The 26351-nt window shown below is 48.3% G+C and overlaps 1 protein-coding gene across 2 annotated transcripts in view; it reads left to right on the top strand.

Moving 5' to 3' along the window:
• Window positions 1-20897, top strand: part of LOC138473382 (zinc finger protein 84-like) — a 67653-nt gene extending 46756 nt beyond the window's left edge. For both annotated transcript variants that reach the window (XM_069612072.1, XM_069612071.1), the window contains exon 2: window positions 18046-20897. In XM_069612072.1, coding sequence (XP_069468173.1) covers window positions 18457-19908 — 1452 coding nt within the window. In that variant the 5' untranslated portion in view covers window positions 18046-18456 and the 3' untranslated portion in view covers window positions 19909-20897. The remainder of the gene's footprint in view (window positions 1-18045) is intronic.
• The last annotated feature ends 5454 nt before the right edge of the window (window positions 20898-26351 follow it).

The raw sequence follows: 26351 nt of genomic DNA, 5'->3' as shown, positions 1-26351 counted from the left end.
AACAAACCCCCATTCATCAAGACATTTGGGAAATGTTATGTGTGTGGGTCAATTGACCATGTGAAAGGCGATCCTAGATGTAAGGGTACACCTTCAGGGATCCACACTGTCTCCTTAGCCTTCTCCCCAGAGGAAGAAGTACATATGGCAAGTGGAAACTTTCACCTACTGGCTGATGAACCCATGAGAGTCTCAGCTAGTGTTTCTTTAGTGTCCCTGGGCTTGTGGGAACAACAGAATTTAGATGTCTATAATTCCATCCCAGATAATACTAAAGAGTATTATAAAGATAGTGTTCTTGTGAATGGCCAGGAGAGTCCTGCCGTCAGAGACACTGGAGACAGCACAACTGTGGTGGATGAATCATTGTTCAAGGTGGAGGATGTTGCTAAGGCACCCAAACGCCTTACCAAGTTAGCTGGAGGCCCTGTGCAAATGCTTCCCCAGTTACCAGCTCTCATTCAGTGTAATGATAGGACTGTCAAAACACCTGTTAGTGTGCAGAGTGAAGTGCCTGGGAGGGTCCTGTTGGGTAATCGCCTGAAAAATCTTGGCGTTGTGTCAAGCACCCCCAGGCTCCCCAGTATGAGGAGACAAGAGCTCACTAGGCCTGCAATGGAGAGGGCCTTGAGAGGCTCTCCAGAGGAGCTGATAGAGGAAACTATCACTCCCACTCCACAGGAGCTGCTCACTGCTATTTCTAGGAAGAATGAGGCAAAGGGGAAACCCAAGACCCCCAGGAAATAGTCAGACAGCACCCCTGTGCTACCAACAAGGACATCCCCAAGATTGTCCAAGATCACACCTGTGATCCCTCCACCTGCTGAGGCGGAGTGTGAGGTGGAACCTTGTGTGGTTGAGCCAGTTTCTGAAGAATTAGATCTGGAAGAAGACACTGGGCCTCATTACACAGAAGACGGTATGGGTTTACCGGTACCGGTAAACCCTTACTGCCTTACTACAAGGTCCCTTTGCGGGTCCTCCCTTAACGCCTGTTTTTTACAGGCGTTAAGTACGGGACCCGCAAAGGGACCTTGGCTCTAATTTGCGGTACCGTAATTAGCACCTTCACCATTAACATAGAGCCCTATGGGGCTGACTGGCAATGGTGAAGGGGCAATGGTGAATGGTGGAATTAGCGCCCCCACACACCTTGGAATATGGCGCTAATTCTGCCATCCACCAAGGCGGACCCGGTAAGGTACCGGCGGCAGCCATGGCGCTAATAGCACCATGGCTTACCGCCTTCCGTGTAATGAGGCCCACTGTTTTAGTTGGAGATCTGGACCCTGTTGACCATCCTGAGCTGCAGTCTTTACTGGCAGAAGGTGGACCCGAAAGGGCAGACTTCAGCAGAGGACAGAGAGAGTGTCCTATTCTTGAAGGTCTGCGACAACAGGCTATAACCAACTTGATGGGCAAGAAGTTGGAAAGCACAGGTTAAGCTGGGAAGATGGCCTCTTCTACAGTGAACCAACTGAGTCTATCCCTGGGGACTGCAAAAGAATTGTAGTGCCCCTTGCCAACAGACTCCAGTTCCTACAGTTGGCCCATGAGATACCTTTGGCTGGTCACCTGAATTTCAAAAAGACTAGGGAAAGGCTCTCCTTATACTTCTACTGGCCTAAAATGGGTTCAGAAGTTGACAAATTCTGTAGGAGCTGTCACACTTGTCAAACCTCTGGCAAGAGTGGAGCCAAGAATGTGGCACCCTGGTGCCTCTCCCAGTGGTGGGAGTTCGTTTTGAGAGGGTGGGCATCAACATTGTTGGTCCCCTTGACCATCCCACATCTTCAGGGAACAGGTTTATCCTGGTTGTAGTAGACCATGCTACAAGATACCAAGAAGCTATACCTATGAGAACTGTTATGGCTCAGGCTGTGGCCAAGGCTCTACTTGGTATTTAGGGTTTCCTAAGGCAGTGATATCCAACAGGGGATCCAATTTTATGTCCCACTACATGCAAGCCATGTGGAAAAACTGTGGTGTCACTTACAAGTTCTCTACAGCCTACCACCCACAGACAAATGGACTGGTAGAGAGGTTTAATCGTACTATGAAGAGCATGATAGGTGCTTTAGAGGAACCCCTTAAAAGGAAGTGGGACCTTCTACTGCCATGCCTTCCATTTGCTTATAGGGAAGTCCCTCAGGAGGGAGTTGGTTACAGTCCCTTCAAACTTCTCTATGGCCATCCAGTCAGAGGTCCATTGGCCCTTATTAAGGAGGGGTTGCCACGCCAGTCAGAGTGACTTGACTATGTGATAGGTCTCCGGAGGAGAATGTCACACATGATGGCAGAAGCTAGTGATAACTTAAAAGCAGGTCAGGCTCTGGTCAAACATTGGCATGACCAGAAGGCCAGCATGGATGAGTTTACTGAAGACCAGCTTGTATTAGTTATGGTGCCAACAAGGCAGAGGGCCTTGCAGGACAAATGGATAGGACCCTTCAAGGTTGTGGGCAAACTTGGAGAGGTGAACTATTTGGTGGACTTAGGCAGACCTAAGGAGGCTCCCAGAGTCTTTCACACCAACCAATTGAATAATATGTCTCGAGACCAGAAGTAGGAGCTTTGCTTCTAGCTTCATCTCTAGAGGAGGAGGAGAGTGAACCTCTACCTGACCTCCTCAGAGGCCAACCTTTAGATGAAAAAATAGGAGTCAATCTCTCTTCTCGGCTGACATCTGAACAACAGGAGGAGTGCAAAGTTCTGTTAAATCAGTTTGCCTCCCTGTTTTCACTTTCACCAGGCTTGACCCCTTGGGGCCTGCATGATATTCTCACTGGTGACTGTTTACCTGTCAAAAACAGGGGGTACAGAATGTCAGAACATGTGAGATCCCACATCAAAGGAGAGGTCAACAAGATGCTTGATCCCGGGGTTATAGACCCATTTACAAGTCCATGGTCTAGTCCAGTTGTTCTAGTACCAAAAGCAGGATCCAAGGAGTTGAGATTCTGTGTGGACTATAGAGCTCTAAATGCAGTCGCAAAGACTGATGCCCATCCTATCCCAATGACAGATGACTGGTGGATAGGCTTGGTTCAGCCAAGTACCTCAGTACATTTGATCTGACATCAGGCTATTGGCAAATAGCCCCGACAGACCATGCCAAGGAGAAAACTGCATTCTCAACCCCAGCAGGCCTCTATCAGTTTAAGGTTATGCCTTTTGGTCTAAAGAATGCACCTGCTACATTCCAAAGGATGGTCAATCAAGTTCTGAATGGGATGGAGGACTTCTGCATGGCATACTTGGATGACATTGCAGTGTTCAGCCCTACATGGAAACAACATATTGATCACTTAGGATGTGTTTTGCAGGCTCTTGAGCAGGCCCATCTGACCATAAAGGCAAGTAAATGTCAAATTGGTCAGAGCAAAGTGGTCTACCTTGGTCATGAGGTAGGAGGAGGTGAAATAAGGCCATTGCCTAGCAAAGTACAAGCTGTACAAAACCTGGCCAACCCTACTACTCAAACCCAAGTGAGAGCTTTCCTAGGTCTCACTGGGTACTACAGGAATTGCATAGAGAACTATGGGACCATATCTTCTCCCTTGATTGTGATCTCCTCTCCAAAATTCCCTAAAAACGTTAGATGGAATGAGGAGTGCACTCAAGCCTTTGAAAGCCTGAAGAAAGCCCTTTGTCAAGCTCCAGTCCTAAGAGCTCCTGATTATCACCAACCCTTCATTGTGCAGACAGATGCCTCCAATATAGGTATAGGTGCAGTCCTCAGTCAACTGGATAAGAAAGGTAGGGAGCACCCCATTTGCTTCATCAGTAGGAAAGTGAAGGAACCAGAAAGAAGGTGGGCAACCATAGAGGGTGAATGTTTGTGTCATGATGCCTACTCCCGGGAAGCCAGTTCAGGACCAGTGTCCCCGAAAGCAGACATCATGTCCCCAGGGAGGGACCCAGCAACCCCTTATAGGGGCTCTTTGGGCATTGTCCTGGCGCCTGTGGCGCCAGGCTCATAGAAGGCATCAGTCCTGGCACCATAGGCGCCAGGCTCATTATGGGAGTGCTTGGATGGACTTACCTGATGCAGACCATGCTGCCGGATCCAGACCTCCTTGAGGTCTGAAAGGGACTATTTTACCTATGGGACTATTTTACCACTCGGGCGTGGCTGAGGAAGAATACTTACCTGGAACTACTTTGGGGGCTATTTAAACCACGCCCAGACAGCAGCTCACGCTTCGCCTTGTTCTGCATCTAGCAGCTAGACGCTCACCGTGTCTGCTCCTGCATCCTGGCTCCAGCCACCCCCGCCTGAAGGTGAATAATTGAACTTTACCTACCTCCATCCGGAGTCCGGAACCATCACTACGACGATCCTGAGAAAAAACATTATTTTTAGAAGCGCATCGCATCGCTCGCTGCAGCGCCGCGTTCCACTCACCTTCACGAGGCGCCCTCGGGCTCTTCAGCGACCATTGCCACCATCCGTCGCCTTTCAGCACCTAAGGAGAAAAAGAGACTAAACAAAGGTGAGCGAAGGAACAGATTGAGGAAGGCCTGATGATTCTAGCAAAACGAAAAGGTGATGGCTGGAAGGTTTTGAATAAATCATAACCACGGGCAAAGCTCTGGGCAACCCTCCAGACCATCGTTTTTCAGTCTGCCAAGCCATTACAGAAGGGGAAAAACCATATGCAAATCAGGGACCCAAGCTACTCCTCACTGATGAGCCCCAACAAGGGCGAAACATGTTTGGGGATGCTGGTGGTCTCGTGCAGAAGGGATGTGGCCTAGCAGTTCGGACTGGACTGCCCCTTTTGGGGTGGGGCCAAGCCTGATTTGCATATGGTCTTTCCCTTCTGTAATGGCTTGGCAGGCGAAGAAAGGTGGTCTGGAGGGTTGCCCAGAGCATTGCCAGTGGTTAAGATTAATTCTAAACCTTCCAGCCATCACCTCTTTGTTTTTGCTGATGATTCTTCCACCTAAGACTTACCTGATTATTGTTGGGACAATCTTTCCTCACCTCGGGTCGGTGCCGCTTCTTTGGCACTTCGTACCCCGGCCCCTAAGGGGATAAAGACACACGCATTAGTGGGTGAAAGCAAGATCACTAAGGGAACCATCCATCAAAAAGACTCACCAGAGTTTACCTTCGGCGAATCCATTCCTCAACGCGGATTCTTCATCCTGCATCTGAAATAGAGAAAAGGACAACGGACAATTAAGGCTTGAACTTTTGCAACTGAATACTTACGGCCTCATATCGGAAAAGTCAAGCGGAGTTGAATACTCACCAAACCCGAGATCCAGTGAAGTAACTGGAAATCAACGCGCCCCTGCATCGGAAGCAGGATGGAGAGCTCGTCCTTTCAGACTCTAAGGTGAGACTCTACGGGGAATCGCGTAGGGGGTTCGAGGAATGTGAGAGGGGGAAGGAGGGGAATCCGACACATTATCCAGCGGACAGTTAATCCCCTTTTCCATCTACAGAAGGATTCTTCTACGGGCCGGACAGGCAAGGTTTGGGGGTCCGGTCCAGTCCGTCTTCCGAGTCCTGCGCATCACCTTGGAAGAGGTCATAGCAGTCCAGAACAGGTCGGCGCCTCCGTGGGAATCAGGTGAGCGTTACGGTTTGGCCATTGTGTGGTCTCTGAAGAGGTTTAGACCATACCTGTATGGATCTACTTTTGTGATTCAGACAGACCACCAACCCTTGAGATGGTTAATGCAAATGAAAGGGGAAAACCCAAAACCTCTGAGATGGTCAATCTGCCTGCAAGGGTTTCATTTCATCATTGAGCACAGAGCAGGATGTCACCACCAAAATGCTGATGGTCTCTCTAGGATGTTTTTAACCGACTAGAGGTAGAGATTCATCCAGGGGTGGATTAAATCCTCCTGTCCCTTAGTCTGTGGGGGTAAGGGGGGCTGAGTGTTGGGGAGAATTCTCCAGAATGGCTAATTTCCCTTACCTACTGAGTTCCTCAGCAGCTTTGCTGGATTTCTAGGATTTATTTTTTCACCTAGTAAGAGTGTGAGCCTTTTTTCCCCCTCTTACATGTGTTTTGCTGTGTGTGTTTAACCTTTTTGTGTTCATCGACTGTGGAGCCTCACCTACTCCACGGGCATCATCTTTTTACTATGTGTTACACAGCACCTTCAGTGCAGTGACACAGAGTTGTCTTTTAGACTTCCCAACTCAGACTCCATTTTCTGGGACTGACTACTGTCTCCCAGAACACATAAAGTTGCCATTAACTTTATTAGCCTCTGAAAAACGACAGATCCAGTACAACCCATCTTACATGGAGTACTGGAAAGGGTTAATACTTATCCCTTTTTGTCTTTTCCTCTTGGATCATTGTTTTGCTCCCTTTTCATCAAGACTTGGCTGGTGGCAGTGGTAACTACCCTATTTTTCCTACCGCGGTTATCTTAAATAACCTTGGTATTGTTTTAGGCTATCTTGGTATCCTCAAACTTAAACCCGCTAGACCATATATGTTTTATTACGGTTCCGGCTGGGTTTATTCGCCATTTCTTTTTGTAAAAGTCTTTCTCGTGTTTTACTCTGCGCGCCAAACCAGGTTTGATTCCTTTGTTCACCGTCTTTTCGCGGGATTCCACGCAGAAGCCCCCCCCCCCCTAGGTACCTGTATGTCTGGGGGGGACAGGATGTAAGGGAGGGGTTTAAGACTCCCTGCACAGGGTCTCCTTGGAGACCCATGTCGCACTCTGAAATGATTGGCTGTGGTGACTGTCCCGGCGGGAAAGCCACCCTGCTGTGTGATTGACAGCCAGGCTGTGTGAATGGGGGGAAAACTGCATAAAAAGCAGGTCGCTGGGACAGGAAAGGCAAAGTCGCCACTGGAACGAAAGAACCGACGAGGAGCTGACGGAAGAGGACTCCTACCACGACTGAACCGCCCGGTGAAGCCCTGCTGCAGGTACGAATCCTCAAACTCCAACGACAGAGAAGATCCTCCAGGAATCTTCTTCCCCGGAGCTAGTGGGACCAACCAGTTCGCCCAAACTATAAGCCAGGACTCCCTCCTCTGGTCGAATTCGCTGTACAGAGCTACAGTGGACCGGATTGCCAGGAAGGTCGGACCCTGCTTGGGTTTTAAGGAGCACACCTTTTATTTGTTACTTTGCTCTGCTGCTGGTTTCTTCCCTGGGTAGTGCAGGACCCTCCAATCTTCCTACTGCGTGTCAGTTCGACAGTCGCTTCAGGGACTACCAGGAACGTCCGCCTCAGCTACAGCTTCTTCTCCATTGAAAGATACTGTTCAAATCCGGTTGTTCGTTTCGTTCAGCCGCGGTGAAAGTGTGTGAAATCTTTCTCCAATCCGAGGGCTTGTCCTTCTCTACTCTTTAACCTAACTTTTCTGCCGACCAACTTCGTCCGGAACTCTTGGCAAAGACTTAACCGCGAACTACCCTGAACTTTGTGAACTTGAGCAAAAGACTTTTGTCCTATTGACTTTGGCCTTAAGCCTTTTTGATTTTATTCCATCACTGTAGTTCCTCTTTCTAGATTGCCCTGCTTACTTACCTGTTGGTGCTGTTCAATTTCTACCTAACTTTGTCTTTCCCTCCCTTTCAAATTTCTGGAGTGCCATTTGCTCCCACTTCATTTTGTGAGCTCAACTTGTCTGGAACCTATTGGGAGTGGTGTGATGTATGAAGAGTGTGATTTTTTAAACTGCTTTACTTTAGTGAAATGTTATACAACTGATGTGTAAATAAATGAATATTCTTTTACTCAGAAACCTTGAGTCAGTGTTTGTTTGAATCATAGTAATTGCTGTCCTTTGTGTAACTATTGATACTGCTCACGTGTTCTTGAGATAAGTCTGGCTGCTCAGCCATCGCTACCACTTTTACTGTGTAGTACATGCTTGTACCAAAGGCAAATTTGTACTGTCACTTGTAGTCTTCATTGAAAGGGTACTGCATATAATTCTGCCTAACAGTACGGTGCATGTGTGGTGATGAGGACTGCCCCTGTGTGCAGCACATGGCCTGCATGCAGACTGCATCACTACAAGCACGCATCAGTCAAGCATTGCATGTGTCACACGTGGCACTCGTCAATACATAGCCTGAACTGGCAGTCAATCACAACACAAGCAAAACACACATGGGCTGGACACACACGCATCAACACTCACCGGACGTTGCGTCATAATCCTGCATCCCTCCCACTCCCAGGTTATGTCCCTGATCGATGAATTCCGAAATGATTTCCTCGTGCAGAGTAAGTTCATCCTCCTCTGGCGGTGGCCCACTGCCAGTCACCAGAGTCAGGGAGTAATTAGAGGCCTGCTTTTGTTTTGCACAGCGTTGGAGGTCAGTCCAACGCTTGTAGCAATCCTAAGCCGTGCGCCTCTCATATCCCATGGCACTGACACTATCCGTAATGCACTGCCAGTGGACCTGACGCTGGGCAGGTGTAGTATGGCAACCTGAGCCCACCAGCATATTGCGGTCGTGTGCCGACACATAGTCCACAAGGAAGTCGAGTTCCTGTTTATTGAAAGGTTTCTTCCTTGCCATGCGGGAGGCCGGAGCTGTATCTGGGGTCCCAGCCTCTTGCGCAGAAGCACACTTTCTGCTCTTGGCCAGTTGTGCAGACTCTGAGTGGCTAATGCCTCTCTGGTCAGTAGGGGCAGTGGCGATGGTGGACTGGGCAATGGGAGTAGTCCTTGGCATGAGGACGGAAGGCCTGGATTGAGTAATTGGCTGCTGGGTGCTGTTGCCAGGACCCAGCTGCACAACTGCCTCATTGCCAAGGGCTGTGACGAACACAGTCCTGGCTGGCAGACTCACAGCCGGGTGGTGTTGGCTGCATCTGCCCCTGCAGCTCCCACCACCTGGCTGCTTGGGGCAGCAGATGTCAACACTGCCCCAGATACATGTGCCTTGGTCACAGCTACCTTGGACACACGTGACTTGGCCTTCCTGACCTGAAAATTTGCTTGGGAGTCCTGTACCAAGGCAGCCAGCGCTGGCTGACCCCGAGCCTGGGTGGTGGTTGCCACAGCTGCACCTGCAGCTTCCACCACTTGGTGGCCCATGCCAGCAGATGACACTTGTTGCGGGGTCAGATGTGTGCCAGGGATGACTGCAGCAGCAGCATCTCCCTGAGCCACTCGGGGTGGTGGTGTGGCTGTCCCAGCAAGTTGCTCGACATCCTACCCCGGTGGAACACCCTGGCAACGTCCCCCTCTGCGTCCAACTTGGCCTCCCTGGCCACGTGCCCCACCACGCCCAGCCCTGGAAGGTCCCCCAGCTCAGATGGACTATTATTGCCAATGGGAGGTGCACACAACAATTGTCCTGGGCAATTGGGGGGGGAAGGGGGCAGGGTACGTGATGGTAGACGCACCCCTGTGCTCCAACGAGGCTCTCTGTGACCCCTGGTGAAAAATGACGGGTCACGCAACGCTCAGGCACCCCAAAAATATAAAACAAACTTGCACGCAACCCCGGTAGCCCACGTGCGTGGAATAGACCTCCTGCAGTACGCAGTGGCACCCAGGGACGCAAAAAATGCGTACGCATGGAACACACAGGCTACTCTGACCTCGAAAATGGGGTATGCGACACACAGGGGGATCCACAGTGGGAAAAATAAGCATGCACGACTCACTGTCTACATTGCGTGTAAAAGAAACCAACACACACACACGTGCGCATAGGCAACTCCCCCACCAAAACAAGAATTACGAACTCTAACCGCTGTGAAGATGATATTGCGTGTCAACCCACAAGATGAAGAAACATACGCGTCGGTCTCCACGAAAAGCATGTACAGCAAACTGCTGTTCCGTGCTGACCTTTAACCCCTACCAAGGCAACGCCCTCGCGCGTCATGTCACCTACGTGCTTACATGCTAAGGGCCTTTCCTCGAATTACACGCTAACGCGCAAGCTTTTCACGTGCAGAGTCACTCTGCATCAAGCTAGCCACACGACAACACACGTAAAACCACGCTCCTGCCCACAAGACCATTTACCTGCCCCCCCAACGCCCTGAGCAGCCTCCTACAAGCCATCTGCTGCTGCCAGCCAACTCAGTCTGCCTGCTATTTGGTGCCTGCACAGAAGACATTGCCAGAGGTCCGGTTGCTGCGACCACCTCTGCTGAAACAGAAGAGTCCCGACTGCTGTTCCATCGCTCCACAGCCCAGCCCCAGGATCCAGATGCCCACCCACACCTGCCTCGGGGGTTGCCATGTCGGAACAAACACCATCTGGGGCCAGTGGCAACCCCCCAGCAGAGAGGCAGAGGGCTGTCAGCTTCACTGCCAATGAAGTTGGCATCCTGGTGTAGCAAGCAAGTCCTGGGGCATAATGATGCCATCTTCTCGACATTGCGCACCGACAAAGAAGGACAGATGAGGATCTGGGAGGACATCGTGGGTGCCATAAACGCATAGGGGGTGGCACCCCACGACTACTAACGCGTCCGGAAACGCTGGGAGGATTTCAGCTCCAGGACCCACAGCAAGGCCCGGTGCCTCGTTGAGGCTGGTGGAAAAGTGGGGCGCTGGGACCAGTTGAGCAAGATCCAGATGCGGGTCCTGGGGCGCACACGCCCAGCACTTCACCACCTGGTCCTCCAGTTGCAGACCCGTCTGGAGTCGAGTGGTAAGTGTCCATGTGTTCATGTCCAGCATAGTGCATGTTGAGGTGCGGCAGGAGTGGGCACCTCGGTCGTATTTCTGGCATGCCCCATGTATGGATTTCTGTGTGCAGGGACATGATGGTGCTGCATGTGAGTCCAGTCAAGCGTGTTCCACATCAATGGTGTCTGTGTTGCAATGCATGATGTGCACCAGCATGTGACGATGCACACATGTTTACGTGTCTGTACTTGGCCATGCGAGGGGTGTGAGACATGGATGCTTACATCACCTTCATGGACATGGATGGTGTACATGTGGGTGTGTGTGTGACTGGGAAACCCCATGGATGCATGGCCATCTCGATGCCTGATTGACTGATGCGGCCCAGTTGTCCATGAGTGTACAGTGACGGGAGGTAGACATGGTCAAATGCATGACTGTCCGGTGATGTGTGTGCATGTGATGTGCATGTACCATGATGCATGTGAGTTTGAGCCTCTCTACAGCTGTTCCCACAGTGCCGTGGACATGGATGCGAATATGTGTTGCACATGCCAGACTTGCTTGTTTGTGCTTGTTTGTGCATGTGTGTTGCATGCACTGACCCGTGTGTTCTAGAGGATGATGATGATGATTAGGACATTTCACAGTGCCACTCATCTGCATTTGCTTTGTTTCTAGCAGACATTTGTTCGGTACCCTGATGCTTGTGTTCAATGTCTCCCTTTCTACAACGCTGATGGAGGAAGAGGGTGGAGATGGTGCTGTGCAGCAAAGCGGCGGGGATGCCTCCACCAGGCGGCGACGCAAGGCCCAGTCACCCTGCCATGCTACCACATCTTCCGGGAGCGGGGGACTGGTGCCGTGTCTGCGACTACGGCTGCAGCTACCGAGGGCATGCCCAAGAAGGCGAGGTTGGACGTCTGCTCCTCGGCAGCGGAAGTGGCAGGTGAGACCCCACAGGGGCAGGAAAATGCGGAAGACGGTGCAGAGACATCCAGGTTGGTGGTGTTTGAGGCAGAGGAGGAGGCCGCATCAGACCAGCACATGGGGCCTGGAGAGGGTGATGCCACCGGTGCAAGTGGTGCAGTCCAGGGGCAGGAGGCACCGCAGGTCACCGCGGAGGGGCCTGTGCCTAACCCTGTCCCTGCAACAGACTGCATCACTGTGCACCGGCACGGATGCCTCAGTCCAGGCCCGTCCGCAGGTAGAGGAAGAGTCCACATCAACTGACCTTCCTCTACCTGCGGACAAGGAAATCCGTGACAGGGTTGAGCCCGTCCTAGTTGGTGATGCGCACACGCGTCATTCGTGATGATGTGCGTGCTTCCTGGCAGGAACACGCACGTCATCACGAACAGGCGTGTGCCATCCTGAACTGACTAGGCCGGCTCATTGTCGGGGGTGTCCTCCATGTGCTGGGCGCTCTTGCGACCCCCCCCCCACCCTTCCCCCTCCTCCTCTTCACCCACTATGCGCCAGTCCTCCATGCCGTTTTCCGGCCCAAATGCCACCACTGTGGACCTCCCCCAACCACTGCGGACAGGCTGGTGGAGATCCCATCCCTGCCACAGTCTGGAGTCGGACCTCACGCTAACCGTTTCAAGGGAAGCCAGGCGGACACAGTACCTTGCAAGTGAAGAGCCAGCTCCGGCGGGGGCAGTTGTTCCTGGTGGCGGAGCATGGCGGCGTCCCTGCGAGCCCTCGAGGATAGAGCACAGTCCCGCCTCTGGGCCATAGACTCAGAGTTCGATGATGCCCTGGCCAAAACACTTGGTAAGAATGGTGAGCCGTAGGACTAGCCCGCCGCCATTGTAAATCATTTTTTAGGGTTCAGTTTACTTTCTTTTCCTTTTTTCTTTGAAGTCCATGGACATTGCTCCACTTTTTGTTAATAATTGTATTTCATTTTGTTTTGTGATCATGGATCCTTCAAACTTTCCTTATACATAGTTGTAGTATTGTGGATTTAGTGATTTTTTTTTTTTTATCCATGGAAGAATGTATTATCATTTTTTTTTTTTTTTTTTGGGGGGGTTTACCGTTTGGAAGTGGATTATTTGACTTTGGACAAGGACCAGTTTAAGGGTGTGCACTTTTTTGGATTTCATGTTCCTTTTGGATTTTGCATTTCATTTCAATTCACATTCATTTCTTTTTCATTGTCATGTTTGCTTTTCCTTTGGTCTATTTCATTTTTTTTTTAATACATTTCATATATTTGTGTTGTCTGCTCTCATTTGTTTGGTGCATGTGTCAGTCATTGCCTCAGTCATGTGTCACTGCTGTGTGGCCATTTTGGGCATGTCTTTGGGTGCATGCATGTGTGCTTCTGTGAATGACATGCCATGGGGCCTGTACTGGGAAGTGGGGACAATGGATGGGTGTGGAGTTGCACTGTGGGGGTGGCAGCGTGGGGTGGCATTTGGGTGTACATTTGCTACATGAATGTATGTTGTGACAATGTGTTGGTTGATGGGAATATGAGTCGGGGCCTGCCTGCAGGTTGCCGTCACTGGTGGGGGTGAGGGGGACAAGAGTCGGGGCCTGCCTGCAGGTTGCCGTCACTGGTGGGGGTCGGGGGGACATGAGTGGGGGCCTGCATTCGGTGTATGGTGTCATGTGGGCTGCCTGCGGGGCATGGTCAGGGGTGTAGGGGGTCCCCTGTGGTGTGGGCTACCTGCAGGGCATGGTCAGGGGTGTTGGGCTGCCTGTGGCGCAAGGTCATGGGTGTAGGGGGGGGGTCCCCTGTTGTGTGGGCTGCCTGCGGGGCATGGTCAGGGGCATTGGGCTCCCTGTGTGCATGGTCACAGGTGTAGGGGGTCCCCTGTGGTGTGGGCTGTCTGCGGGGCATGGTCAGGGGTGTTGGGCTGCCTGTGGGCCATGGTCACGGGTATGGGGGGGTCCCCTGTGGTGTGCGTGGGCTGACTGTGGGGCATGGTCAGGGTTGTTGGGCTGTCTGCGGGGCATGGTCATGGGTGTAGGGGGGGGTCCCCTGTGGTGTGGGCTGCCTGCGGGGCATGGTCAGGGGTGTTGGGTTGCCTGCGGGGCATGGTCACAGGTGTAGGGGGGTCCCCTGTGGTGTGGGCTGCCTGTGGGGCATGGTCAGGGGTGTTGGGCTGCCTGCAGGGCATGAGGATGGTCATGGGTGTAAGGGGGGGTCCCCTGTGGTGTGGGCTGCCTGCGGGGCATGGCAGGAGTGTAGGGGTGTCCCCTGTGGTGTGGGCTGCCTGCGGGACATGGCAGGGGTGTGGGGGTGTGGGCTGCCTGCGGGGCATGGGGAGGGCCAACCCACAGCCAAATTGCGTGTTAAATGCACTTGCCTAAGCTAATCAGAGCAGCCAAGCCTTTCCTCCAACAACTGCATCACCCTAGCAAGAGCCCCTGTCTTATCCAAACTGGATTACTGTAATGCCTTATATGTAGGGAGCAACAAATACATCACCAATAAGATTCAGATTCTACAAAATAATGCCTTGAGAGCAGCCCTAAGTATCCCTAAGAAAACCCACATCTCTGACCTCAGAAGATTTAACTGGCTCTCCACGAAAGACAAAATCCTCTTCAAAACAGCTAACCTGACACACAAATGTCTCCACCAAGCCGCCCCACAATACCTCATAGCTAGATTTATGAGACAATCCTCCAACTGTCCCTCGAGAACGGCTAATGCCAACCTCCTAATGGTGCCCAGATTTAAACGTACTAAGACTGGTGGGAGCAGTTTCCCGGTCAAAGCTGCCCAATACTGGAACTCCCTCCCTCTGACCCTGAGGGAAGACCTACCCTACCTATGCTTTAGGTCCAACCTCATCCATTGGATCAAGGAAAACGACCTCTGACCTCTCATCACATATTTATTGCAACTCCCCCTCCGACTGTACATACTGTATATACTACCTACGGTGCTTTTGCTGCAATGTGCAACCCGCCTGTCTTATGCCTGTATTCTGTACATACTTTATTTTATTTGTTAATTTGTAGAGCGCCGAACTGCTCGCAAGCATCGGGGCACTTACATGAAGACGTAGACAAATAGTGAAGACAAACAATATACAGGACGATTCATTACATATAGGGGTTGTCCATCAGAGGTCGTAAAGCCTTATCTTGAAATACTTAAAAAGCAAGGTTTTAAGTTTTTTACTGATACTGCCTGTCTACAACTTGTTGTATATAATGTATGATCTTGTACAGCAATGTAACCGAATCTGAACAAATCTCTTGATGCTTATTGCGCCCGGATACCCTCAGGTCTGGCGCGCATTACACATATTAAAACAAACAAACAAATTTGCTTACCCCTGAATACACTTACCCCGCTCGCGCCGGCCAAATTGCATGTGAAACGCACTTGTGTACCCCTCAATACAGATACCCCGCTCGCACCAGCCAAACCGCGTGAAAATCTACTCGCCCAACCCCTTGAATACGCGTACCCCACCAGCTGAAATGCGTGAATATCTTCTTGCGTACCCCTGAATACACGTACCCAACTCGCGCCGGCCAAATCGCGTGTAAAGCGCACTCGCGAACCCCTGAATACCCGTACCCCTCTCGCGCCTGTCAAATCGCATGTGAGGCACACTCACGTACCCCTGAATACACGTTGTTAGGGAGGATTCTCAAGAATGTGCTAATTTCCCTTACCTTCTGAGACCCCCTGCAACTTTGCAACCTAGGATTTTCTATTTTTACCTGGAAAGAGTGTGAGCCTTTTTCCCCCACTGTCACATGTATTTTTGGTGTGTTTTACTTTTGTGTTCTTTGGGTATGGCGTTTCAAAACAACTCCATAGGCATCATCTTTTTCGTGTGTCACGCAGCACCTTTAGTGCAGTGGCACAGTGGTGTCTTCCAGACTCCCCAAGGTTTAAATACCTTCTCTGGGACGGGCTCCTCTCTCCCAGAGCATGTAAAGTTAAATTAACTTTACTAGTCTTTTTAAATTTACAGACCCAGCACACACTATCTTCCTATAGAGTACTGGAGGGGTTGCCTAGCATCCCCTGAGTCAAAACACTCACGTAACAGTCACATGTTACCCTTTCCCACATGAAATGGCTGGTGGCAGTGGTTTAGATCAAACTACTATGATATTTCCCGACCGCGAATAATGGTAGCTACAAATCGGGTCAGCCATGTTTTTCAATATGGCGCCCAAGACCTATCTGTAAAAAACAGACTCTGGTCCACTTTTTTCGCCATTTCTTTTTGGAAAGGTCCTTCTAGTGTTTGTCTCTGCGTGCCAAACCAGGTTTGGTCCCTTTGTTCGTTGGCGGGCTTCAGTGCTGAAGCCCTCCTCTGGCGCCTGAGTGTCTGGGGTGGACAGGATGTGAGGGAGGTGCCCGAAACTCCCTGTGCTTAGTTTCCTAGGAGACCTGAATGCACTCTGGAGTGATTGGCCGGCCGGCCGGCTGGCTGGCTGGCTGGCTGGCTGGCACGGACAGCCACCCTGCTGTGAGTGACAGCCAGGCTGGAATTAATGGGGGGAAAACTGTTTAAAAGCAGGTCTCTGGGTCTTGGAAAGCAGAGTTGACCACTGGAACGAAAGAACCGAAGACGAGCTGAAGGAAAACGACTGCTGCAACGTATGGGCCACCGGTGAAGCCCTGCTGCAGGTCCGAATTGCCTGAAACTCCATTGACAGAGAAGCCCTTCAAGGTTAACTTCTTCCCTTGAGTTTGGTGGGAACAACCAACTCGCAAGTCACTGGGACACCGTCCCTATACTGGTCGAATTTTCTTCAGAGTGCTGTTGAAATCCAGATAGCGAGTTGGAAGGATACCAGTTTGTGGTCTTTAAGGCACTCGCACCTTAAACCGATGTTTTGCCAAGCTTGTGGGCTCTTCCCTGGGCAGTGCAGGAACCTACTGACGTCGTCGTCCTTGTCCCCATGACTGAAGCTCAGGAACAGCGAGATCTGCAGGAACTGCCAGGAACAACTGCCTTCAGCTACAGCTCTTCTTCACTTTAAAGGTACTGTGCAAGTGCGGTGCAGAACTCTGTTCGGCCGCGGTGACAGTTTGTGTAACTTTCCCAACTTTTAAGGCTTGTCCTTCCCTAAACCAACATATAACTTTTCGTCTGACCACATTCTTCTAAGAACTGTGGCAAAGACTTAACCGCTCACCACCAGAACTGTGCTATCCTATACAAGACCATTGACTTTGGCTCAGGCCTATTGAATTGAATTGCTGGTTGTAGTGAACTGAAAACCTTTGCCCTGCCTGAGAGAGTATTTGTGTCTTTGACTTTTTCTAACCTTGTCTTTTTACCCCTTTTAAAAGTATATGAAGTACCATTTTGCTCCCACTTCAGGAGAGCTAAACTTGTTCATTTACTTACCGGTTGGATTGTTGTGGTTTATTAGTGTGTGATATTGAGCTGCTTGTGCTAGTGTAATGTTTTCTGAACCAATGTGTAAATAAATGTATATTCTTTTACCAAGAAACCTTGAGTTAGTGTCTACTTGAATCACTGTGATTATTGGTCCTTTGTGTAACTCCTGCTACTGCTCACTTTGCTCTTGAGATAAGTCTGGCTGCTCAGCCACTGCTACCACATTACTGTGTAGTACAGGCTTGTACCAAAGGTGAAATTGTACTGACACCTGCATTCTTAATTGTGTGTAGTGTTCCCAAAGGGTATTGCACAGGATTCTGCATAACAGTGCACTCAAGCATTTGAAGGCCTAAAGAAAGCCCTTTGTCAATCTCCAGTCCTAAGAGCTCCTGACTATAACCAAACCTTCATTGTTCAGACAGATGCTTCGAATACAGGTATAGGTGCAGTTGTGAGTCAGCTGGATGAGAAAGGTAGAGAGCCCCCCATTTGCTTCATCAGGAAGCTGAAGGAACCTGAGACAAAGTGGGCAACCATTGAGCGTGAATGCTTTGCTATTGTGTGGTCACTGAAGAAGTTTAGACCATACTTGTATGTTAAGCAGAATCACATGCAGTACCCTTTGGGAACACTACACACATTTAAGACTACAGGTGTCAGTACAATTTCACCTTTGGTACAAGCCTGTACTACACAGTAAAATGGTAGCGGTAGTGTTCCTATCTACCTTAGTCTTGACAGAACCAGCTATGACTGACTGACAGGTTGGCCTTTTCTTAGACTTCAGTGACCACACGTCACTACATTGTGTTAATCCTGGCTGTGGGCTAGTGGGTCACACCTTTATTAATTTATGTGCCATGTGATGTGGGAGAGGCAATGTGTCTCTTGGTTCTTGATTTCTGTGTTAACCCTTTCCATGATGTTGAGGGCTCCTTACTCTATTCATTTAACTCAGTGTCCATAAGACATTCAGTAGAAGTGCAGGATTTCATGAGCTGAAGTGCCTTTTTGGTTTTTCACATTTTCTATTTAAAACAAGAAATATGTATTTATCTCTTATGGAACACTAATCCTGTTTTTCCTTTTCTTTCAAACAGGGCAACAATGCAGGAAGCATGGAAAACAGTGATATGGTTTTAAAAGGAAACATTTTCTTGCTCACAACTGTCACTACCAGCATCGAGTCTAATAAGAATGGCTGCCACTTTAAAGTAGAGGCAGGGCATTTTCATGCAATGCACCACATTGAGTAAGAGAAAGGTGCTCAACACCAGCTTTGGATTTGATGCTTCAGAATCAATGGCACCCCTGCTGTGGTGCTGATGTTCCAGTGGCAGCTTTTTTTTTTTTCAGACTTTCCTGTTCTGGCTGAGGATTGAGGTTCTGTATTGACATTCATGTGTACAGAAATGCATCTGACTTGGTGAGACCACCCGAGAGATTAAGATCGTTATGTAAATATTTTGAATTGGACAAGGAGCTCCTTAGACAGAAATCCCTATTCAAAAATGAACACCTTGACAATGCAGTTACCCTTTGAAGAATTTTCTGAATGTGAAACAACTTTCAATGAAACTGGTTATTTATGGCAACATCAGAGATGTCTCACAGAAGAGAAAGAACATAAATGTTTTGAAAGCTACAAGGCTTTTACAGAAACAAATAATCTATTGATGAATCACACTGGGAAGATACCATATACATGTTCTGAATGTGATAAGGCTTTCAAGCAAAAGAGTGAGCTATTGCGTCATCAGAGAAATCACACTGCGGTGAAACCATATACATGTTCTGAATGTGATAAGGCTTTCAAGCAAAAGAGTGAACTATTGAGTCATAAGAAAATTCACACTTGCGAGAAACCATATAGATGTTCTGAATGTGATAAGGCTTTCAAGCGAAAGAGTGAGCTATTGCGTCATCAGAGAAATCACATTGGGGTGAAACCATATACATGTTCTGAATGTGATAAGGCTTTCAAACAAAAGGGTCAACTTGTCATACATCAGAGAAGTCACACTGGGGTGAAACCATATACATGTTCTGAATGTAGTAAGGCTTTCAAGCAAAAGAGTTATTTATTGATTCATCAGAGAATTCACACTGGGGAGAAACCATATACATGTTCTGAGTGTGGTAAGGCTTTCAAGCAAAAGAGTGAACTATTGAGTCATCAGATAATTCACACTGGCGAGAAACCATATAGATGTTCTGAATGTAATACGTCTTTCAAGCAAAAGAGTTATTTATTGATTCATCAGAGAATTCACACTGGGGAGAAACCATATGCATGTTCTGAATGTGATAAGGCTTTCAAGCGAAGGGGTAATCTATTGAGCCATCAGACAAATCACACTGGGTTGAAACCATATGCGTGTTCTGAATGTAATAAGTCTTTCAAGCATAAGAGTGAACTATTGCATCATTACAGAAATCACACTGGGGAGAAACCATATACATGTTCTGAATGTGATAAGGCTTTCACGCGAAGGCATACTCTATTGCGTCATCAGAGAATTCACACTGGGGGGAACTCATATACATGTTCTGAATGTGATATGGCTTTCAAGCAAAGGTATAATCTATTGCGTCATCAGAGAATTCACACTGGGGAGAAACCATATCCATGTTCTGAATGCGATAAGGCTTTCAAGCAAAGGGGTAATCTATTGAGTCATCAGAGAAATCACACTGGGGAGAAACCATATACATGTTCTGAATGTAATAAGGCTTTCAAGCACATTGGTAGTCTATTGAGCCATCAGAGAATGCACACTGAGGAGAAACCATATACATGTTCTGAATGCGATAAGGCTTTCAAGCAAAAGCGTGAACTATTGAGTCATCATAGAATTCACACTGGGGAGAGACCATACACATGTTTTGAATGTGATAAGGCTTTCATGCGAAATGATCAACTTGTGCTACATTTGAGAAATCACACTGATGAGAAACCATAAATGTGTTCTGAATACAATGGGCCTAATTATGAGTCTGGTGGTAGCCGTGCTGATAAAATCGGCATGGCTGCCACCAGTCATTTTTTTCCGGCACCGGGAATAGGCAATTACCGGGTCATTACAACCCTGGCGGACCCGGTAATTGCCCATTCATGGGTGCCAGAAAATATTGCTCCCCATTCCCTTTGAGTCCCACAGGACTCAATGAGAATGGGGAGGACGAATGTGCCGTTCCGCCCACCAGGTCAGACCTGGCAGGCAGAAGGGCACCCGCTTGCAGACTTGTCGTTTGCTGGCCCAGTAACTCGTAATGAGGCCCATGTCCTTCAAGCAATAAGGTGAACTAGGGCTGCACCAGAGAAATCACAATTGCATGTTCTCACTGTGATGAAGCTTACAAGCGTAATGAGAAACCTGTGATACATCAGAGAAATTGCAATATGGGTTTGCAGCAACGCCTGACTTGTTCATACATTACAAAAAAATCACACGGGGGAGCAATATACATGTTCTAAATGAAGACTTTCAAGGAAATCTGTGACCTGTGGCGACATTGCAAATTCATGAAAGGTGTTGAAATGGACTACACGGATGCCCAAAACATCCACAACTTACAAAGTCTGCTGGGCCCTGCTGTTTTTGGAGAGTAAAGTTACTAACCCATATTATCAGACAGGCACTTTGTGAAGTATAATTTGTGTATAGAATTAAAAGAAAGTGTATTGTTATTTGGATTCATGAATAATTGATAACTCATCAGTGAAGTGATTTCTCAAAATGTGTTTTGAGCAGAGCATATTATCTCACTGTAAGATCAAACTGCCAGTTATTACACACAATTCACGATTGACGAAAGACTAAAACAGAAGCAAGCCTACATGTGCATAGGTTTCACACTTCACGTATATACTTACGGGGCGGGATATATTACATTATGCAAAATCCCATTGCTATTAAATACTTTTTAACCTGTTACTTGCAACAGGGAATGTTTGTTTGTTTAGTATTTATTGTGCGTGCCAGACCCGAAGGTATCAGGGCGCAGGAAAGTAGGAAGTAATGCAGCTTGGTGCACAGGTTACATTGTTTACAGAGTATCAGGAAAACATATGATCAAACAGTCCCTGGTATAGGTACATACAGTGAAAATTGGTAGAGAATATACTATGGTAAAGAATATACAGACAGATTATATACAAAAGATGAGCAGTTATTTACAAGTAAGATCGGGTTTTGCCCGTTCATTTATCATCATTCTCTAGGAGCCATCTAATCAAATTATGCCTAACTTTGGTGAAGGTTTGGTCCTTTCTCAGTGTGGTGGGTAGTGCGTTCCACATTTGGGATGCTTTGACTTGGAAACTGGTGCCCCCGATGGTGGAAAGTTTAAAGCGAGGTACCTGAAGGCAGTTGGAGTTCGCTAGTCTCGTAGGTCTCGTAGATGTTTGTCTAGAGAATCTATCTATTAGATATTGTGGTGCTTTATTGTTTAGGCATTTGTGGATGAGGGAAGCGGTCTTAAGTCTAATTTTCCCTTGAGTGGATAGCAACTTGTGCTTCCTTCTTGTTTCAGAAACGTGTTCTTTCTTAGAGATACTGAGTGCGGCTCTAAGAACATTATTTTGGAGTATCTGTATTTTGTTAACAATGAATTTGGTCGCACCAATGTAAAGGGCATTGCAGTAATCTAGTTTGGATATAATGAGGGCTCTGGCTAGGGTCATGCAACTGTTGGATTATAGGAATTGTTTGCTAGCTCTAATTAATTTGCATGTATATGCTGTAGAGGAGGCTAGGGTATTTACCTGTTTGGTGAAAGATAGGGTGGAATCCAGGTAAAAGCCTAATGTTTTTACTTCCTTGGCAACCTTAATAAGGTTCCCATCAATGATGAAAGATGAGTATTTTGTGCCCAGTCTGGTGAGAAGAGATACAGTTCCCAAGATGAGAAGCTCTGTTGTATCATCGTTCAGACAGAGGCCGTGAGTGGCCATCCATGCCTGAATGATGCTTTAAATTCTATTCACCAATGCTAAATCCTTGCTATAGTCCCCAGTAAGTGGTAGGAGGATCTGGGTATCATCTGCATAATTAGTGTAGGTGATACCCAGATGGTCCAAGTCATCAAACAGAGGATTGGTGAAAATATTATACAGGGTTGGCGAAACACACGAGCCCTGGGGAACCCCGCAGGGGATGGGAATGGGGTCCCCGGCTGCAGATGGTGAGAAAACCCTCATGGTTCGGTCACTGAGGAATGATTGTATCCATGCTATTGCCTCACTGGAGAAGGAGAAGGAGAAGGAGAAGGAGGAGTAGTAGTAGTAGTAGTAGTAGTAGTAGTACGGGTTTTCCATTGTCTCTTAATTTGTCTATTTGGTCTTTAAGATCGATGAGTGCAGTTTCTGTGCCATGTAATGGTTGATGTGAACCTAAGAGTTGGTTAAGTTCTAAGAAGTTCTGGATTTGGATATATGCAACCTTGTCTAAAATCTTCAGCAAGAATGGTACAGTAGTAATATGCCTGTAATTAGTTGGTATGGATGGGTCTAACGTTTGTTTCTTAATGTACTTTGATCATTCAAATTGGCGAAAATGTTCTTAGGCACAAGGTGGAGCTTTGTGGCTCCATTTGTTGAGCAGCACAGCGTCAAGCTGTCCCTGATTCTGGGCAGCACGACTCGACGGCCTTCCAGCAGTCACAGAAATCCTCTGAACCCCCATCGATGATGATGGATTTCGATGGACCCGATGTCTTGGTGCTTTACTTCAAGATTTCTCAGCAGACCAAGTCTCCGGTCAACAGCCTTTCGGGACTGCCTTCCAGGGTGCCTCGATGAAGATCAGCTTCTGCACGATGTTCCCTAGTCGCCTGGGGAGATGTTCCTAGGAAGGTCCTCTCTCGGATCAGTCTTCGACCGACTCCACGCTTTTACATTTCGTCGAAGGAAAGCAGCAGCAATTTGTCTTCTTTCAGCTGGGCTTCAAGGATAACCAACTTCAAGTTTCAACTTCAGCTTCTGAACAAATTGGGAAGTGAGAGGTCCCCAGATGTACACATCTGTCCCTCATTCACACTGCTGAGCCCAGCTATTCAGCCAATCGCACAGAAGGGCATTCATGCAGGCAGACAGCCAATTTGGCTCACAGTGCATTCAGGCCATTCACTTCCACCCAGACACCCATAACAAGGAATGTGGTTTGGGGCAAGCACCCAGATTTTCAGCACATCACACTGCATTCATGTCAGTTTCAGGCAGGGGTGTCTCATTCTTTGCATCACACACACAGGTACCAGACACTCATAGCATATAATGTATATTGGTCACACACTCTATTTACACAGGTCCCACCCCAGAGGTATACCCACAACATAGTTACAGGGAAGGCTCCAGCCGGTCTGGCCTGGACTTCCCCACAAGACCATGTATGTTTCTTCCACCCAACAGCCACTCAGGCGAAGGGACAGAATCAGGGCTTCCCAGGACTTTGGGAAAACAAGGTAACAGGCAATAGAAACCAAGAGGCCACAGGGGCCATCTTGTTTCCTATCGGGAATCAACTGATTCCAATGGCAGGTCTTCGGTATCCCAAAACGGAGGATACTCAGAGCACCTGTCTAATTCAGCATGGAGCTGCCACCAGCCCATACCCTGCTCTGTGGGCTACCCACAGGTGCCCAAAAAACATACACTAGGGGTACAGGGTTGCACCCCCACCCATGGCTGTCATAAGGGTATCCCAGGGGTCTGTTCACCAAACCAAAAAGAGGAAGAGATGCACTGCCAGGAGTCCCACATGGACTCCTGTGCAGAAAATATCACAGAACACATGTGAAAAAGGACTACAGAGCAAGGACAGGGAGGCTCTGCCCCTCCAATGTATTTCCAGCATCCCAGTCGCCCCCCCCTACCCCACCAGACTGAGGTTAAGGCGTCTAATCTCCCCATGAGATTGACACCCTCATCCAGACGGTCAACATATCTTCTGGAAAGGCCATCTGCACATTATCGTGACTCTTCCCAGGTCAATGTTCAATGGTGAAGTCTAGCCCTTGCAGGCTAATGGACCACCTGAGCAGTTTCGGGGTTTCAAAATGCTACACTTCACTGAATTCAAGAGACAGAGAAAAAAGGACCATGTTTAAGAGACACTTAGTAATTTGGAACATAATTTGTCCAAAATCTAGTTTGACCATAACATGGTATTGCTGTCATTTATGGTAAGTAGAGCATCATTTGACAGAATAGGCTTCATCTCCAAAAGTGTTCAGGCATTTGCTTGAATTTAGTGCTTTGTTACAGGTTCAGTAGTGTGGTAAACAAGTGGTGGTAATTCTGTTATCCCCACCATTTTATTTGGCAGTAACAGAATTACCACAGTGTGAAATTCCCAGATTGACCTTGAAATATAGGAGTTACCTCCAGGATGATACTGTAGATAGATCCTCCACTTTAAGCCAAAATCAGTGAATTTACCCTGTGAAATGACTGCTTGCAGTAAATCCACATGGCGTCCTGTTGTTGGGGATGCACATGCAGCGTCCCAGCCATGCCAAAAGGTTCAGACTGAGGAAAATGTATTAGCCCGTCACAAACAGCAGAGGCACGATAGTAGATAATGTTAAAGGTATTTATATAGAGCATTGTCACCAACGGAATTGGTCCCCAGCCGCTCCGGCGGATCTGCAAAGAAGGAGGGCGGGTATGATAGTTGGGAGGAGGGGAGTAGGAGAGTGGGAGAAGTGGTGTGCTGCTGGCGGCTCCAGTTCGGTATACACTGTGCGCTGAGCTTTTGGTGTGGGTAGCGAATCGGGAAAGACCACTTGTGCTGTTCGTGTGTTGTTGATGCAGTGTGGTGAAGTGTGTGCAGTTTGCTGGGTGAGAGATGGTTGTGTGAGATTTAGTGTGGAAATTTGGGAAGATTGGTTTAGTGGGGTCAGTATCCTGGTTCAGGTACATCTTTCTGATTTCAGTTCTATCGCTGTGGGTGGGGATTGTTGCTGATTCCTTTAAAGGCCATCTGACATTGGTGTGTGATGGCGCGTCACCCTCCCAGTTGTGTCCTGATGAGCTTAATATAATATGTTGGGGTGAGTCTGTGTCTTTCCCAGTTTCCTAGCTGTCTGAAATGCCCTGGGTCTGTTGGCCTGGGAAGGCTCGGAGCCGGGGTGCTATTGGTGGATGTCCTGGAACTTGGTATTGGTGTGGCTGAGTATTTTATGTGGACCTCCTATCTCGTAGAACATCTTCCTTGAATTCTATGGTGTAGTGGTCGCTTGTGTAAGGATGAGGGGAGCGCTCCCCGCTGTGTCAGCTTTTTCTAGTGTGGATTGGTGTGTCTGCTTTTCATCTACTGATGTCTGTGTAGAGGGAGGGGTCCCTATTCCCTTCCTATCTTATGTCGTGGTTCTGTTGGAGCTGGGGTGCAGTTTCGGGCCAGGGTTCTATAGCTGGGTCGCCCTGGTTCTGCCGTCTTGGTCTGGTAATATGTGCGGTCTATGTGTCCTACCTCTTTCTCAGTTGATGGGTATGTCGTGTGGAGTCTTCCTTTGTTTCTTTCCCATATGATTGCTTTGAATGGGAACGGGGTCTGTGTTTTCATTCATCGTTGTTTCTGTTAGTCGTGTGTCCCTGTGGACGGTCTCCTAGTTATGGAGTGAAGAGCCAGGATTTGAGCAGTTTCCTGACTAGTAGGTGGTTTCTTGTGTTGCCTATGATCTGAGATAGGTTGTTCCAGGTTTTTGGCGCCTGGTGAGAGAAAGAGGATCCTCTTTCTTTTGTTGTAGGGTTTTGGTTCCAGGCGGATATCGTTACTTGATCTGAGCGTTCTTGTTGGTTGATGTAGTTATAATTTGTCTCTCAAGAATTCAGCGCTTTGTGTATTGCTCTGTGCGTGATGCACATGGTTTTTCATTTGATTTGTTCTTTTATTGGTAGCCAATGTAGTGTTTTAGGCGCAGATGTGATGTGCTCTCTTCGGGGTAGTTTGAGGAGCAGTCTGGCTGCGGCTTTTTGTGTGCGTTGTAGTTTTTTTAGAAGACGTTCAGACATGCCCAGGTATAGGCTATTGGCATAGTCTACTCTGGACATGATAAGAGTGATGATGGTGGTTGTTTTGTTGGCAAATGATAGGAACAGTAGGATATTTTTTGCTGCTTGTAGGCGAAAGAAGCATTTCTTAAGTATAGAGTTAACTTGAGGCTCTAGGGTAAGGTTGTTGTACATCAGGACCCCCAGGTTTTTTTTTTACAATTGCCAATGGTGCTGGGGTAGTGCCGAGTTCCTTTGGCCATGGGATGACGTGGATGTCTCCTCCGTTTTTTGTGACCATCATTATTTCTGTTTTGCCTGGGTTGATTTTGAGGCAGTTCGAGTTCTTCCAATTGAATATATCATGAAGGCAGTTCTCTAGCGTTGAGTTATTTTCTTGGTTATCTTGTA

This window comes from Ambystoma mexicanum, chromosome 8 (genome assembly GCF_040938575.1).
Source record: "Ambystoma mexicanum isolate Mex_15411 chromosome 8, UKY_AmexF1_1, whole genome shotgun sequence".
NCBI lineage: Eukaryota > Metazoa > Chordata > Amphibia > Caudata > Ambystomatidae > Ambystoma > Ambystoma mexicanum.
The sequence above is the reverse complement of the archived record's forward strand: the minus strand, read 5'-3'. Positions and strand labels throughout refer to the sequence as shown.